The following is a 16,945-nucleotide window of genomic DNA, read 5'->3' as shown; positions in this document are numbered from 1 at the left end:
AAAGACAAGGCCAAAAAAAGTGGGAACTATGCAGTGTTCTGAATGTAGTCAAGAGATCAGGATCATGATAAAAGCGAAAAATTCATTGAATCATAGCAGCTTGTGTCACAAGTAGTCATTTGGGTCTTCTAAAGAACAATCTTGCTATCCTGCTCCTTTCCCATAGCCCTGCTATTATTTTCCAAGTTTTCAAAAGGTAATGGAAAAGGTCAATGAGGAAAGTTGAAGCGTACATTCATAATAGACCTTTTAGCAAAGTTGAAGTCTATTAGATTAAAGGGGCCATGAAATAAAAATGTAGATGGTAGAGAAGAGCCATATTGAATTTAAAACATTAACTCTATTCCTCTACAGATGCCACCAGATCCCCTGTGTTTCTCCGATGCCTGTAGTAATTTGCTTTTATTAAAGAAACCTTGGTTGCCTGAATATAAAATTAGCTCAAGGAGGGCCAGGAAGAAACACTGAACAGGTATTTGAGACTTCACTGTTCCCCAGGGATCAATTTTGGGACCATAACTCTGTAAAAATTCTGACCCAGTCTTTGGTATACACGTTATAATTTCAGTGTTTGTAGCTGACTCAAAACTGTGAAATTTGATAAATAGTGAATGGGATACTAACATACTTCAAGAGGGTATAGACTGATTGGCCACCTCCAGTTTGGATGTAATTTGACAAAAGTATGAAGCGATTGTTATAATAGGAAGCATGAGGGAGGAAATATAACCAAATGATTCAATGTAAGGGCGTGTAGCAATAGTATTCTGATTCTTTTAAGAACAGAAGTTCCTTTATTTTACCCAAGTCCCCCACTGGCCACACAGAATTGCACAATAGGATGTCGAGTTTTAAGATTTGTCACAATGACAATCCAACATTACTTGATAGGCAACTAACACAAACTGCAAACACATCTTTCCTATTAACAACTTAGCACCACTGAAAAGCCCCTGCCACACGGCAGAATGTAGTTATGTGCTTGAAATCCCAAGGTCTTTGTAACTTTACAGGATCTCTTGTCCCTGCTCAAATGGGATGAAGTTTCCACTGTACTTTTTGTTTTAAACTGTGTTCCTTCACAAGGCTTCATCTTTGGGCCAGGTGTTAAAATGCTCAACTTATGTGGGAACACAAGACCAGAAATAGACCATCCAGCATGCTCCTTCATTTAGTATGGTCATGGGCAGTGAAACACTTCATTACCTTTTTACCTACACTATCCCCATAGCACTTTATGCCATTAATAATCAAATATTTATCAAAGTCTGAGCTTCCACATACCACTGTAGTAGAGAATTCCAAAAATTCACAGTCCTGAGGAACACAATATTTCCCCACCCTGGTCCTAAATGACAACCCTTTGTTGTTAAATTGTGCCCCTGCTTCTCATCCAGGAGCAGGATTGTACCCACATCTACCCTGTCTATCACCTCTTAAGTATTTTAAGTTTGAATGAGATTACCACATCTCACACTTTGCAACTTTTTTAAAGAATATACGTCTAGTTTGTCCAATCTCTTTTCAAAGGACAGTCCCACCATCCCAGGAACGAGTCTAATGAACGACTGTTGCATTATCTTTATAGCAGGAATTTTTTTTTGATTTCCAGAGACCGAAACTGCACATAGTACTCCAGAAGCCGTCTTAGGCAGGCTCCCATTCCTTAGACGACATGTCCACCCTGGGCATCCTGCAGTGCCAATAATGATGCCACCCGTAGGTTGCAGGAACAGCAACTCCTATTCCACTTGGGAACCCTGCAGCCCAATGGTATCAATGTGGATTTCACCACCTTCAAAATTCACCCACCACCACCCCCCACCCCCCCATCCCAAAGCCAGCCCAGCTCATCCCAGCCTGCCTAACCTGTTCTTCCTCTCACCTATCCCCTCCTCCCATCTCAAGCCACACCTCCATTTCCTACCTACTAACCTCATCCGGCCCCCTTGACCTATCCCCTCCCTACCTCCCCACCATACTTTCCTCTCCACCTATCTTCTTTTCTCTCCATTTTCAGTCCGCCTCACCCTCTCTCCCGATTTATTTCAGAATCCTCTCCCCATCCCCCTCTCTGATGAAGGGTCTAGGCCTGAAACGTCAGCTTTTGTGCTCCTGAGATGCTGCTTGGCCTGCTGTGTTCATCCAGCTCCACACTTTGTTATCTTGGATTCTCCAGATTCTGCAGTTCCCATTATCTCTGACTTGTATCAATCTATTTTAGAATCTTCCTTTCTTTTCCACATCTTTATAGTCTCAATCAATCCTCAACCTCCTTTCTGTGCCTATCATAGTTAGAACATTTGTCCCAGAACAAACTGTTACCAATACAGCTTTCTATAGGCATATTTTACCCACATTACCCTTAGTTGAGAGTTCATTTACAATGTTTAATTATTACATAGCCATAATTGGTTTGTTTTACCAGCATAAATGTCCTTGCTGCTAATGTGCTTTTACTTAGTCTACTTTTTGATTCCTAGGCTAATGTATATTTCTTACCATTGAAAATGTAATCCTCATGGATTTGAATAGCCATTGGGGAAGATTTGCATCAGAGATATCACTAAAAATGAGTAATTTCAACTTTCATAGAATGATGGAAACCTACAGTGTGGCAGCAGGCCATTCAGCTAATAGAGTCCACACTGATCCTCCAAAAAGCATCTCAATCAGACCTACTGCCCCATCCTATCCTCATAACCCTGCATTTTCCATGGCTATTCCATCTAGCCTGCACACTCCTAAACACTCTAGGCAATTTAGCGTGACCAGTTCATCTAACCTGCGCATCTTTGAACTGCGGGAGCTGCTTCACCTGAAAGATGTCTGAAGGTTTGGATATTTAGGGAGGGGGGAAGTATATAAGCAAGTGTTGCACTTCGAGATTGCATGGAAAGATTCCATGAGAGTAGTGAGGAGCTGTGGACCAAGTTATCTCAGAAGAATTCTCAGAGGCGATTGCCTATTGGTATTATCGCTGGACTGTTAATTCAGAGATCCAAATAACACTCTGGGGACCCGGGTTCAAATCCTGCCAAAGCAGGTGATGGAATTGGAATTCAGTAAATATCAGGAATTAAGAGTAATCCACTACCAATTGTTGGAAAATCCCATCTGGTTCACTAATGTCATTTAGGGGAAGGAAAGTGTCACTTCTATCTGGTCTAGCCTATATGTGAGTCCAGACCCACAGCAATGTGGTTGACTCTCAACTGCCTTCTGGGCCATTAGGAATGGGCAATGAGGAATGGGCAATGAATGCTGCCTAGCCAGTGACATCCTCATCCTATGAATGAATAAAGGAAGAAAAAAAAGTCCCTGTGGAATGTCGACAAGGGAGGGGATGGGGATGTGTGTCTGGCAGCTTCCCACTGGAGGTGGTGGAAATGGCTGATGATCCTGGATTTGAGGACTGGTGGGGTGGCAAGGAGGGACTGGAGGACCCTATTGGTGGTGAGAAGAGAGATGTGGGAAATCTTTTGGACACAGCTGAAGGCCCTGTTAACCAAGTGGTATGAATGCTTAGTGAAGGAGACAGTTGGCCATGTGAGCCCCACTCCCCTTTCCCCCGTGGAAGCTGACATCATAAGAACAGATGCAATGGAGACTGGAATGGAGTCCTTACAGAAATCAGGGTATAAGGATGTAGATTTGTTAACTGCGGGAGCTGGTAGGTTGGTAAGAGGATCACTGGTCAACTTGTGCCTTGAAATGGACCCTGATGTTGAGGAAGGGAGGAGTCTGAAATGGACCAGGTGAAGGTGAGAACAGTTAGAAATTGGAAGCAAATTTGATACATTTTTCCAGTTCTGGACAAAAAGGAAGCAGCAATGATGTTATTAATGTACTTGAGAAAGATATGGGAGGTGCAAGAATCAGGCTGGAACAAGGAATGCTCCATATAATCAGAGATGGGCATAGAGTTTCAAGAAGGAATCCATAGCCGCATCTTTCTCCTGAAGAAAGAGGAGTTAAAGGCAAACTTGTTCGAACGGAGGACATCAGGCAGAGAATGGTGGTGTACCTTGTAACATACGTTTGGCATGATTCATAAACCTTGCTAGACCCATGGTGTGCATCGACTAATCATTCATGTCCTCTGAAACATAATTAAAACAATAGTCATTCTGATTGTTGCTGTTTGGTTGCCAAGCTCTGATTTCCCCTGTATTTATTGCAGTGGTCTCATTTACTGAATTAACTTTAGATTTTTGGTTTTTAAAATGGTTTGTATCTGCTCTGCACAATGTTGAAAGCCAAACTGCAAATATTTTTGGCTAAAATCTAGAGTTTACAATACAGAAAGTGAATATGGACTTAAATTATCTCCTCAATCAATTTACTTGTTCATTCAATATACCTTTCACCCTGATGTATTTACTAACTTCCCCCAAATAGATTCTATATTACTAACCTCTCCCAGTCCATATGAGAGTTGATTGACCATTGTCCCCGTACTAAGTAACGGTCGATGTCTTGGAATCTTTAGTGGATATTTTTAGCAACGACCTTGTGTTCATGTGCTTTGTTTTGGGATTTGCTTAAAATAAACAAATATTCTCCCTACTGAATTCCTTCATTTTGAAGATCTCTCACATCCCCCTCTGCCGCCTTTCTTTCTTGATTAAGAATTAGACTTTCTTGATAACTTGAACTTAGCAACCTTTATAATACGGATACCAAGCTCTACATGTACTGTGGTCTAACCAAAATTATTATGATGCATGTTATTGTATAGGTTTTGACATTGTCACTTACTCCAGAAATGGCATAACAGAAAAGTATCGAATACTCAGCCAATAAAGCAGCTTCTGTGGAGAAATGGTGTGTGTTCAGGTCAATGATATTTGATTTTTATTTTGGATTTCTGCCACTACTTTTTTCTATGGAAATGAACCATGGTGGATTTTACAGCTTTGTTTGCCTATAGTGTAACTATTTGTTCCACAGCCTGGACCTCTCTGTGCCTCAAACCTAGTTTCACTCTTGTCTTCAACTATACTTTTCATGTCCAAGAACGTAACAGGTTCAGCCTAGGCTTATTTTCATCTAAATTATTTGTCGTTGCAGTTTACGTTGTAGAAGATCGCAGAAGGGACGACACTGGAGATACATGCTTGACAGCATGTTGGACTGCCCTCTGCTGCTGTTGCCTTTGGGATATGTTGACCTAAAATCTCACCTCTACATGGAAATTCCCCACATGCCAGTTTTCTGCTGCTCGACCTTCAAATCAAAACTCAAATACCAACTTGCTTTTTTTTTTAAATGCCTGTTAAAGATTTCTGTTTGGTCACAATGCCACTAGCTTAGCAATTAAATAACTGGCAAGTTCTAGAAGTGTGGTGCAATGTTTTATGATGGCTTGCCCAAATAATGAGCAAATGTTAATTTATGCAGAACCTTTTTTAAACAAGCTAAATGTTCCAAAGGGTTCACTTTGATACTGATAAAAATAGATGTAATGACTTTTGTTTCTGATGTGTAAAATGGATCCTGTATTGTGGAACTTGAATTGCTAGAAATGGAAAAAGTTTAAAGATTACTGCATTTTAGTTATTATTCTATTGAAACTGTATATTCCACATTAAAGAGAACTTTTCAATTACTATTTATTGATAAAGGGAATTTATGCATCAATACTGTGATTGATTGTCTTTTACCAGTTAAGTAAATCAAAAATAACAGCTGAACATCAGCCAAAGAACAAGAGAAATTGGAGCAGGAGTAGGCTGTTTGGCTATGAGCCTTCTGTACCATTCAGTATGATTGTGGCTGATCCCCTGCCTTTTACCTTTCTGTACTATCCTTGTGCTATAATTCCCTGTTTTTTTTTCATTCCTGTCAATCTGTCTTGAATTGAATTAAGACTGGCCCCTCTCTGAAGTAAAGAATTCTAATTTACAGCCCTCGAGCAAGGAAATGTTTCTCCATTTCAGTCTTAAATGGTCATTGAGACGAAATCCATTATTCCAACCGGAGGAAACCCCCCTGCCCTGCCCATATTCACTTCATGGAGCATCACCAGTACATTTTCCTCAACATCTTGACTGGAAATATATTGCTATTTGTTCAGTGTCAGTTCAAAATCCCACCCTAAAAGAATTATGTGGCACATGGACTGTCTGGCTTCAAGAGGGTTGCTTGCTACTGGCATCAAGGGCAACCAGGGCTTAGCAATAAATGCTGCCCTCGCCAGTGATGTCCTCATCCTATGTATTTTCTTTTAAAGTCACTATTTGTTTTTAAACTAGATCTGTCTTCATTGCAGTTTCTCTCCTCCAAAGGATAATACTTCCCATCTAAGAAGCTGTCTCATGAAATGCCCAAACACGCCACTGGGGCACATATAGTCTTCGTTGGGTAGAAAATTAAAATTGTTTGCAGTCCTCCATGTGAGCTTTCACTAAGGCCCAATATAAATAAGTTATCCTTTAGGACTTCCTCTTGTGTTCTAGTCCATCCAATCATTTAATAAATAAGTCAGACTGAGTGCTAATAGTTGCTCTGTGTAAACCAATTCAAGATCATCAATCTGTATGGTTTGAACAGGCTAGAAGGTACATGTGTAAATACAAGGCAAAAGGATGTCTTATACATATCGCCGGGGGCGGGCTATGGAGAAGCCAATGTCTGCTGCATACCCATGGCATCACTGACCACTTGGAATCCTCCTGCTTGATCCAAGAATTTAGATTGACACAGTAATGTTCCTGTTATTATCTCATACCAGTGATGGCCCAACTAATCATCTGCTTCTTATGGTATCCCTTTTACTCAAATCTGTTCTGAGTGCAAGATGAAAAGCACCAACTTAACAACTCCTTGGAACAACGTGGAAGACTAGTGTTTACAATAAACACAACTTGCTTTTCAGACTGCATGTTGACTTTGTGATTCATGTATAAAGATACAGTGGAGGGAAAAAAAAATCAATCCTCCCCCATTTCAGTAGATCTGCTTTTGTTTCTCCTCCCACAGTGGATGATCTCATTCTCCACACATCTCTCCTTACCTAGATGTCTCTCAACCTTTCAATACTCCTTTGCATTCACTTTTTCTTCCACACAGCTTATGGTCTCATTTTTTATATATAATGTTCAAGAATGTTATGACACACCTCAGGAGTAGGTTGGACTTGAATCTAGGCCTTCATGCTGAGAGGTAGGGAAACTACCACTGTGCTATCAGAAACCTTTCACTAACTTTCATTTCATCAGCAAAACTTGGAAATGTTACATGCTCTTTCCTAACTTGTGATTATGCAAACTATATAATTAACATCCATCACAGCACTCCAATAATGACAATCTGCTAACCTTAATGACCTCATTGTTCTATTTTGACAATTAACAAATCTTCTATTGTGCTCATATACAAACCCAATTCCACAAGCATTCTTGTGCACCAAATGAATGTTACTACACAAGCTTTGAGATATTGAAGGTATTAGATGTCCATTTAACAGTGATGGTTAATCACAGGGATATAGTCTTGGGCCACAAAAAATTCAATAACAAAGTAAAGTAATCAAGGTGAGCCAATTGAACTTAAAGCATTATGTTCTATTAACTTGGTATCAGTTTCAGCCCATACCGAATGTAACACTCCTATCATTCAGCAACAAAGTCTCTGAATCATGACCTAAATGTATGATTTACATCTACAATTCACCCTTAATACTTAGCATTTCCACAAGCCTCACATTCACATGTCCCAGCTTGAACTTTTCCCTTACAAGGAAAAGGTAGTGTATAATCAAAAACAACAAATAGCAAGACAGAATATATTTTTCCTCCCAAAGGAAATGGTGTCTATCAACTGTGAAATGACTGTGGCCAGTGATGGAATGATATTGATCAACTGAGTCAGTGGACTAAGGAATGGCAGATGGAGTTTGATGCAGATAAATGTGAGATGTTGCATTTTGGTAAGACAAACCAGGGCAGGATTTACACAATTAATAGTAGGGTCTTAAGGACTGTTGTTGAACAGACAGCCTTAAAGGTGCAGGTGCATGGTTCTTCCAAAGCTGCGTCACAAGTACATAATGTGGTGAAGAAGACATTTAGTATGCTTTAGCAGACAGAGCATTTAGTACAGGAGGTGGGATGTCATGTTACGTTACAGCTGTGCAAGACATTGTTAAGGAAACATCTGGGAGTACTGCATACAATTCTGGTCACCATGCTATAGGAAGGATGTTATTAAACTGGAACAGGTGCAAAACATGTTTACAAGGCTGTTACCAAAATTAGAAAGTTTGAATTATAAAGGGAAATTATGGGATTATGGTTGGCATGAACTGGTTGAACAGAAGGGTCTGTTTCCACACTGTATGACTCCATGACAACTGGAGAGGCAGGGACATTTTTCCCCTGGAGTGTTCAGGGCAGAGGGATGACTTCGTAGAGGTTTATAGAATTATGAGGGGCATAGATAAGGTAAATAGCCAAGGTATTTTCCCCAGGGCAAGATAGTCCACAATTGGAGGGCATAGGTTCAAGGTGCGAGGGGAAAGATTTAAAATAAACCTGAGGGGCACCTTATTCACATAGAGGATGATGCATTTATGAAACAAACTCCTAGAAGAAGTGGTAGATGTGGGTACAATTACAACATTTAAAAGACATTTAGACAGGTACATGGATAGGAAAGGTTTAAAGGTATCTGCACTAAATGCAAACAAATGGAATTAGTTCAGTTCAAGAAAGCTGGTCATCATGGACAACTTGTGCCGAAGGCCCTGTTTCTGTGCTGTATAGACTATGACTTAAACTACCAAAGTACACTGCTCTTGAATCCACCTCCTCACACCCTACCCTCCCCATTCTCCAATTTCTTCTGATTTACCAGCCTCGGATTTCTAAGAGAAGAAATGCACAAGTGGGATTGTGGTGAAGGGAGGAGGCAAATGAGGAGGTGCATGCATCAGAGGCTCAGCAAAAGAAATGCAACTCAACCCGCAGCTCGGGCAGAAACAAGAAACAGACACTGACTTATGACATCAAGGTGTTCAGCATTAAACTGGCAGGGGGCTTTGCAGAGAGCTTGTAGCCCCTCGTCTTCAGTATGGATGTGGTCTAAATTAGGTTTCCTTTGTAAATGTGGTAAATAGGATTGGCAAACATATGTATATAGCTTTGTGGATATACAATGTCACGGTAAGAATGGAAATTTGGCTCAGAAAGGACTGGTCTTTGCATTAAATTTTCCTGGATAGAAAAATGGGGAGAAATGAAAAGAGAAGGAGCTAGCAGCATTGATTAAAGAGAATGAGAATGCTAAGAAGATGTCCTACAGGAGTCAGAATATATTTGGTTATAGCTAAGAAATAATGGATGCACCATTACTAGGTATATTCTATAGGCCACCTACAGTGAGAAAGATATGGAGGGATGAATTTCCAGGAAAATTGTAATGCTACTGTAGCATAGTTATAATGAAGGACTTTAATTATCCATGTATAACGTGGAATACTAATGGTGTAAAGGGGAAGAACTTTAAGAGCATGTTTAAGAAAAGAAGTTCTGCGTCAGTCTTTACAACGAGAAATTAATTGGTCAAGTCAATTAAATGTCAGTAAAACAACATTTAGGGTACAACAACCACAGATCGTAAGGGTCAGATTAACTATGAAAAACACAAGCAGCTATCCAGTAAAAATAATGAACTGGGGAGGATTAAGTCCAATGGGCTGAGATGGACTGGGTCCACACAAATTGAATTCAAAGGCAGGCAAAATATTAACTGAACTTTTAAAGAGGACATATCTTGACTATATTACCCTGAGGGGAATAAGATAGGACAAACAAATCTCACTTGCAATCCTTCTCGTACCTTTTTTTGGTGATTGAGGATTAAAGTCAGCTCACTTAAAAACCACAGTCTCAATGACTTCCCTTAATGAACCATAGAAAAGTTGCAGCCCATCATGTCTGTGCTGGCTGAATAAACTAGCTGTCCATTCTACCATCTACTTACCAGCACCTGGGCCATAACCTTGCAGGTTTCAGTGTTTCAGGTACAGATCGAGGTTTCTTTAAAGTGGGAACCATCAACGCATTTAAACTGCAAACTCGACAGCAGATTCCAGACCCCATTCACTCTCCAGGTGAAATGTTTCTCTTATAACCCATTTAATCCCTTTATCAATCAATTTAAGTCTGTGCTCCCTGATAATTGACTTTTCCACTAGTGCAGACAGGTCTTCCTCTTTACCTGGCTATTATATCCAAATCACATTGCTGAAGAAATTTTGCAGTTTCCATCTTGGTGCAAATGGTGAATGAGTCCAGAATACAAATTTGGAAAGTTGTCATGATTTTCACAGGGATATCTCAATTAAAATTGTTTAAAATTAATTAAATTGATTTGTTATCTGTTTCTTCCCAATTATTGCCTCATGTTCACTGCTCATATCTCTAAATGTCCATGTTTTGATGAATATTTCTACTGGAATTTTATCCAGTTGAAGTTCCAGGTGTGTGTCATGAAGTTTGTGCGGATGCTACTACTGACAAATGATATTGTTCATATACCAGCTGCAAAACCAAAAGACAAATTTTTCTGGGAGATTACTGTGAAATAACTGTCAAACTCTAGGAGTGACACAGGGCTCAGTGGTTAGCACTATTATCTCATGATACCAGGGATTTGGGTTCAATGCCAGCCTTGGGTGACTGTGTGGAGTTTGTACATTCTCCCTGAGTCCACATGGGTTTCCTCTGGGTGCTCCAGTTTCCTCTCACAGTCCAAAGATGTACGGGTTAAGTGGAGTGGCCATGCTGAGTTGCCTGTAGTGTCCAGAGATGAACAGGCTAGATGGATTAGCCATAGGAATTGACTGGAAGAGGGGCTTAGCAGCAAAAACAGTGGAACAGCAATGGCAGGAGTTTCTGGAGGTAATTCAGGACACACAGCAAAAATTCATCCCTTGGAAAATGAAGCATAGTACAGGGAGGAAGAGGCAACCCTGGCTGACTAAGGAAGTCAGGGACAGTATAAAAGCAAAAGAGAAAGCATGTAATGTGGTGAAGGGCAGTGGGAAACCAAGGGATTGGGAAGCTTACAAAGACCAAGAGAGGGCAACAAAAAAAGAGGGAAAAGATTGAATGAGGGTAAGCTAACCAGGAATATAAATGAAGACTTTAGGTTCCTTTAGATATATAAAGGGCAAAAGAGAGGCAAAAGTGGACATTGGACCACTGGAAAATGATGCTGGAGAGATTGTAGTGGGGAACAAAGAAATGGCTGAGGAACTGAATAATTACTTTGGTCAGTCTTTATGGTGCAAGACACAAGTAATATCTCAAAAATTCAAGAGAATTAGGGGGCAAAGCTGAGTATGGTGGCCATCACCAGGGAAAAGGCGCTAGTAAAACTGATTGGCCTGAAGGTGGATAAATAACCTGGACCAGATGGACTACATCCCAGAGTTCTAAAGGAGATAGTTAGAGAGATAGTGGAAGCATTAGTGGTGACCTTTCAGGAATTTCTAGAGTCAGGGAGGATCCCAGAGAACTGGAAAATTGTTAATGTGATACCCTGTTTATAAAGGGAGTAGTGCAGAAGACAGAAAATTACACGCAGATTAGCCTAACCTCAGTTGTGGGTAAGATTTTGGAGTCCATTGTGAAGGATTAGATTTCTGATTATTTGAAAGTGTATGGTAAAATAGAGCAAAGTCAGCATGGTTTCATCAAGGGGAGGTCATGCCTGACAAATCTGCTAGAATTCTTTGAGGGAGTAACAAGCACAGTAGACCAAGGAGAGCCAATGGATGTTATCCATCTGGAGTTCAAGAAGGCCTTTGACAAGGTGCCACACAGGAGATTGCTGAGTAAAATACTGGTCCATGCTGTTAGAGGCAAGGTGCCAGCATGGATAGAAGATTGCTGTCTGGCAGAAAGCAGACAGCGGGGATAAAAGGGTCTTTTTGAAGATGGCAGCGAGTGACAAGTGGTGTTCCACAAGGGTCAATGTTGGGACCACAACTTTTCACTTTATACAATAATGATCTAGATGAAGGAACTGAGGGCATTGTGGCTAAGTTTGCAGACAATGCAAGGATAGGTAGAGGGACAGATAGTATTAAGGAGGTGGGAAGGCTGCAGAAGGATTTGGACAGGTTAGCAGAGTGGGCAAAGAAGCGGCAGATGGAGTTCAAAGTGGGAAAGTGTGAGGTCATGCAGTTTGGTAAGAAGAATAAAAGCATGGACTATTTTCTAAATGGGGAGAAAATTCAGAAGTCTGAAGTGCTGTTTGAGATCTTGTGAAACATCTCAGAGCACAAGAGGCTGTCGTTTGAGGTTATTATCCGGAAAAGGCTTACCAAGAACCTCCAGATTCCATAATGTTTCATGTCATCAATTTAAAAATGGGCAAGGAAACCTCCTGTTAATTATCATGTTCCATCCTCCCTCAACCAAGAATCAGTGCTCCTCCATGTTGAACAACAATTGGAGCAAGCACTGAGGGTGGCAAGGGTGCAAAGCATATTTTAAGCGAACGATTTCAGTGTCCACCATTTAGTGTGGTCTGGCAGCAGCACTACTGAACTGGCCAGGTCTGCAGCAGTTGGCGGAACCAACAAGAGGGAACAACATACTTTGCCCCCCACCGCCCTTAACAATCTGCCAGCTGCAGATGCATCTGTCCATGGAAGTATCACTAAGAGCAGCCACATCACAATCCTAATGGAGACGATGTCCTGTCATCACATTCAGAATACCTTCTATCCAGGTGCATGGCACTATCACCATGCTCAATGGAACAAGCTGAACAGATTCAGCAACTCAAGCATAGGCATCTATGGGACACTGAGTCATCAACAGCAGCACGACTGTACTCCAGCACAATCTGTAACCCAGCATATCCCCTACTCAAACATTACCAATCAGCCAGGGGATCAGCCCTGGGTCAACGAAAAATGTACCAGTAATACCTAAAAATAAGGTGTCAGCCTGGTGAAGGCACCAACCAGGACTACTTTCATACCAACTAGTGAAAGCAGCAAGTGATGGACAGAGCCAAATGGTCTCACAACCAACAGATAAGATCTAAGCTCTGCAGTCCTGCCACATCCAGTCGTGAATGATGGTGGACAATTAAACAACCCACTAGAAGAGCAGGCTCGACAAATATCCCCATCTTTAATGATGGAAGAGCCCAACGCGTCTGTATAGAGAGTGTAGGAACTGCCGATGCTGGAGTGAGATAACAAGGTGTGGAGCTGGATGAACACAGCAAGCCAAGCAGCATCAGATGAGCAGGAAAGCTGACATTTCAGGTCTGGACCCTTCTTCAGAAATGGGGCGGGGGGAAGGGAGCTCAAATAAATAGAGAGGGCGGATGCGATGGTAGAAATATAAGCATTTGCACCTATCTTCAGTCAGAAGTCTTGAGTAGTTCATCCATCATGGCCTCGTCCAGTGGTCCCCAGCATTACCAGTGTGTAGTCAATTAAATTCACTCCACACGATATCAAGAAATTGTTGGAGGCACTGGATACTGCAAAGGCTCTGACAACATTCTGGCAAAAGTACTGAAGACTTGTACTCCAGAACTTGTCGCTCCCCTAGCCAAGCTCTTCCAGTACAGTTACAATACTGGCATCGACCTGACAATGTGGAAAATTGTCTAGGTATGTCCTGTACATAAAAGCAGGACAAATCTGGCCAGTTACTGCCCCATCAGTCTATATTTGATCATCAGTTAAGTGATGGAAGGTATCATCAATAGTGCTATCAAGCAACATCTGCTCAGCAATAACTTGCTCAGTGATGTCCAGTTTAGGTTCCACTAGGGGTACTCATCTCTTGACCTCATTACAGCATACAGTTGAATTCCAGAGGAAAGTGAGAGTGACAGCCCTTGACAGCAAAGCTGCATTCAACAGTGTGACATCAAGGAGCCCTAACAAAACCAATACGTATCAGAGCAAATTCTCTGCTGATTGGAGTCATACTGGGCACAAAGAAAGATGGTTGAGGTTGTTGGAGGTTAGCCATCTCAGGTCCAGGTCATCTCTGCAGGAGTTCCTCACTATAGTATCTTAGGCCCAACCATCTTCAGATCCTTCATCAATGGCCTTCTCTCCATCATAAGGTGATAAGTGGGGATGTTCCCAATGAAACAGCCATCCTTATTAGGTCTGGCTTACAGGTGATTCTGAACCCACTGCAATGTGGCTGAATCTTAACTGATTCTGGGCAGTTAGTGATGGGGAATAACTGTCGGCACAGCCAGTGACACCCATATCTCCTGAATGAATTTTCTAACAGGATGAACTACTTCTCTCGGAGCATAGTGATTTGTGGAACTCTTTACACAGAGGGCTGTTGAGGTTGGGGTCATTAAATGTATTCAAGGACTGAAATAAACAGATTTTTAATCAGGTAAGGGAATCAAAGCTTGTGGGAAAAGGGAGGAGAATGGAATTGAGGATTCTCAGATCAATGATGATCTCATCGAATTGCAGAGCAGATTTGTTCAGCTGATTGATCTACTTCGGCCACCACACTTCAAGAATATATTAATGCAAACATTCATGAGAGAAAACCAACATCACATTTTTCCTTTTTCTCCCCTCATCTGACCTGCAACCTGTAAGTATCCATTAAAACAGTTATCTAATTTACATTAGAAGCCAGTTGAACAACTAGAATTCTTTCAGGTTTATTTTTTTTAAATTGGTCACGTGTACTCAGTACACAGGGAAAATTGTACAATGTTGCCACTCATGGCACCATTTTAGGTACAAAGGTACCTAGGTACAATGCTAAAAGTTAAACATTACATATCGTTATGGAGTAAGTAGAAAAATAAAGTAATAGTTAACATAAAAGACATCTTAATATTAACTAGAAAAAGAAACAAAGTTAAAATATCAACCGAGTTTCTTGAAGGGAGAGTGCTTTGGGCATATTTAGATAGCCCAGAAGCCCATAAGCCCATAAATTTCACTATGCTACTGTCATGAATGTGGAATTTTACACGACAGTAAGTTTTGAAATGTATCTGGTATTGGTTAGTGTAGTTGGCTGGATTGCTGTTTCGTAATACAAAGTGGCAGCAACAGCGTGGGTTCAGTTCTTCCACTGGCTGAGGTTACCATGAAGGTCCCACCTTCTTGACCTCCCGCCCTCTCCTGAGGCATGGTGAGCCCCACTAGTTGGCTCTCTTTAACGATAGCAGGCCTCTAGGACTAAGGAAATTTTACTTACTTTTAACTCAAAGTAAAATAGAGAATTTCAAATAAACATCTCAGTTCAGAAATATGTCATTGCCACGGGGAGAAACACATTCAAAAACTGAGGTGGTATGGCAGTTCTAACACCATTCAAAATTTTGGTATACCTGTCATTATCAACCAAAAAGACTGTTCTCAAATGTTTGGATTTCTATTCTAAAGAAAAAGAAACAGGTCAGGCTTTTGAAGATGTAAGGGATGGGGAACCATTGAATGTGCCTTGCTGGCGACAACTGGATCCATAAAATTCAGTCAAAGGACATTGGATGTTTTGACATGGCACAGGCAAGCTGACAGTGACTTTAGCACTGTCCCGTAATAACATATCTTGGCCAGAAGTGTGGTGCATGAATTCCAGAAGCCTTATAAAAGGATAGGAAGTCTTAATGTAAATATTGTAAAAGCTGATGATTCCTTGAGTTTATTTTCTACTTTTTCCACACGCCTTGCAATACAGAACTATCTTTCTCGATATTAACTTCAATCTTGCCAGAAGCACTCAGGATCGAACTGCCATTTTTGGAACAGAATATGTAGATTCTTAACATTGTTATAACAATGTTAAGCCATGTTAAAATAAAAAGGAACCTTGATGCAACAGCATGTTGCATGGTGGAATAAAAGTGTATTTGACCAAATTCTTGACAACATGGTTAAAGTCCAGCTGTACTGATGAATTAGTAAAAGTATCTTTGCAAGTCAAATTGATATGGGCGAGTAAGTGTTAAGGGCTTTTTTTAAAAAAACTACATCCTGCTTTTATTTTTGTTTCATTGGAGTTTAATCCTCTTAGAAAGCAGTTTCTATGATGCTCATGTATCTGTAAATATTGGCATTATGCCAGTTGTCATCTGCACCTTAGAGCATAACTCAAATTTTTAAGGTTAATATTTTCATACAATTGTGAGAGACTGAATGTAAAATAAGTCATCTATCATAATTCAAGAGTTGCCTTTTTCTTTTGGAAAACTGGTGAACACTGTACTCCTGCCTCAATATTCTTTTCGACAGCTAACTATGAATGTTGGCTATGTTCTAAAATTAATTTGCAGAAGAAAACAGTGTTATAAAACAGAGGTTTACCCACCACCACACCAGCTCCCCCAGAACTAAAACTGAAATAACTGAAGAGGAGCACCTCGCCTCATAATCTGTAAAAAGAGCGTGCAAAGTGGTGTAACCTGCCCTTCAGCAACTTCTAGTGGTTAAAAATAAATCCCTGACACTCACTTTATAATCAATAAGTAACAATTTATTTATCTAACAGTGAACGAATTAACTAATTAACGAACTGAATAAATCCCTTCTAAATACTATTCCCAAATAAAACAAGATTCTTACTGTATGCTGTTCCAATAAATATAAGTCCCACTTGTATAAAATGAAGAGTTTAGTCCCTCGAAATTACAGCCAGATTACGCATCTTCCAGAATCCTCTGTGCCTTCTCCATCAATTTTTGTGTCAGGAATATTAACTAGTTGTGCCGTTGGTACCATTGATTTAAATGGTGCTTTCTCTAAATTTAGAGGAGTCTGTGACAGCCAGCAACTTTCTTGAAAATGAAAGCTGTTAACTCTGGCCGATGGCAGATAGTTGTCTTCTCTTTGTCCAACTGCCATTGTCTTTTATACCATTGATGACATTTCAATTCCTCAGGATTAGTTTGGTCCTACGTTGTCAAAACCATC

General features: G+C 40.6%; 1 protein-coding gene across 1 annotated transcript in view; it reads left to right on the top strand.

Moving 5' to 3' along the window:
* LOC125458439 (uncharacterized) overlaps positions 1 to 5,643 on the top strand; it is a 36,328-nt gene extending 30,685 nt beyond the window's left edge. The window contains exon 4 of the mRNA XM_059650508.1: positions 5,074 to 5,643. Coding sequence (XP_059506491.1) covers positions 5,074 to 5,177 — 104 coding nt within the window. The 3' untranslated portion in view covers positions 5,178 to 5,643. The remainder of the gene's footprint in view (positions 1 to 5,073) is intronic.
* The last annotated feature ends 11,302 nt before the right edge of the window (positions 5,644 to 16,945 follow it).

This window comes from Stegostoma tigrinum, chromosome 13 (assembly GCF_030684315.1).
Source record: "Stegostoma tigrinum isolate sSteTig4 chromosome 13, sSteTig4.hap1, whole genome shotgun sequence".
Lineage (NCBI taxonomy): Eukaryota > Metazoa > Chordata > Chondrichthyes > Orectolobiformes > Stegostomatidae > Stegostoma > Stegostoma tigrinum.
Note: the sequence above shows the minus strand (reverse complement) of the source record. Positions and strands in the feature narration are given on the sequence as shown.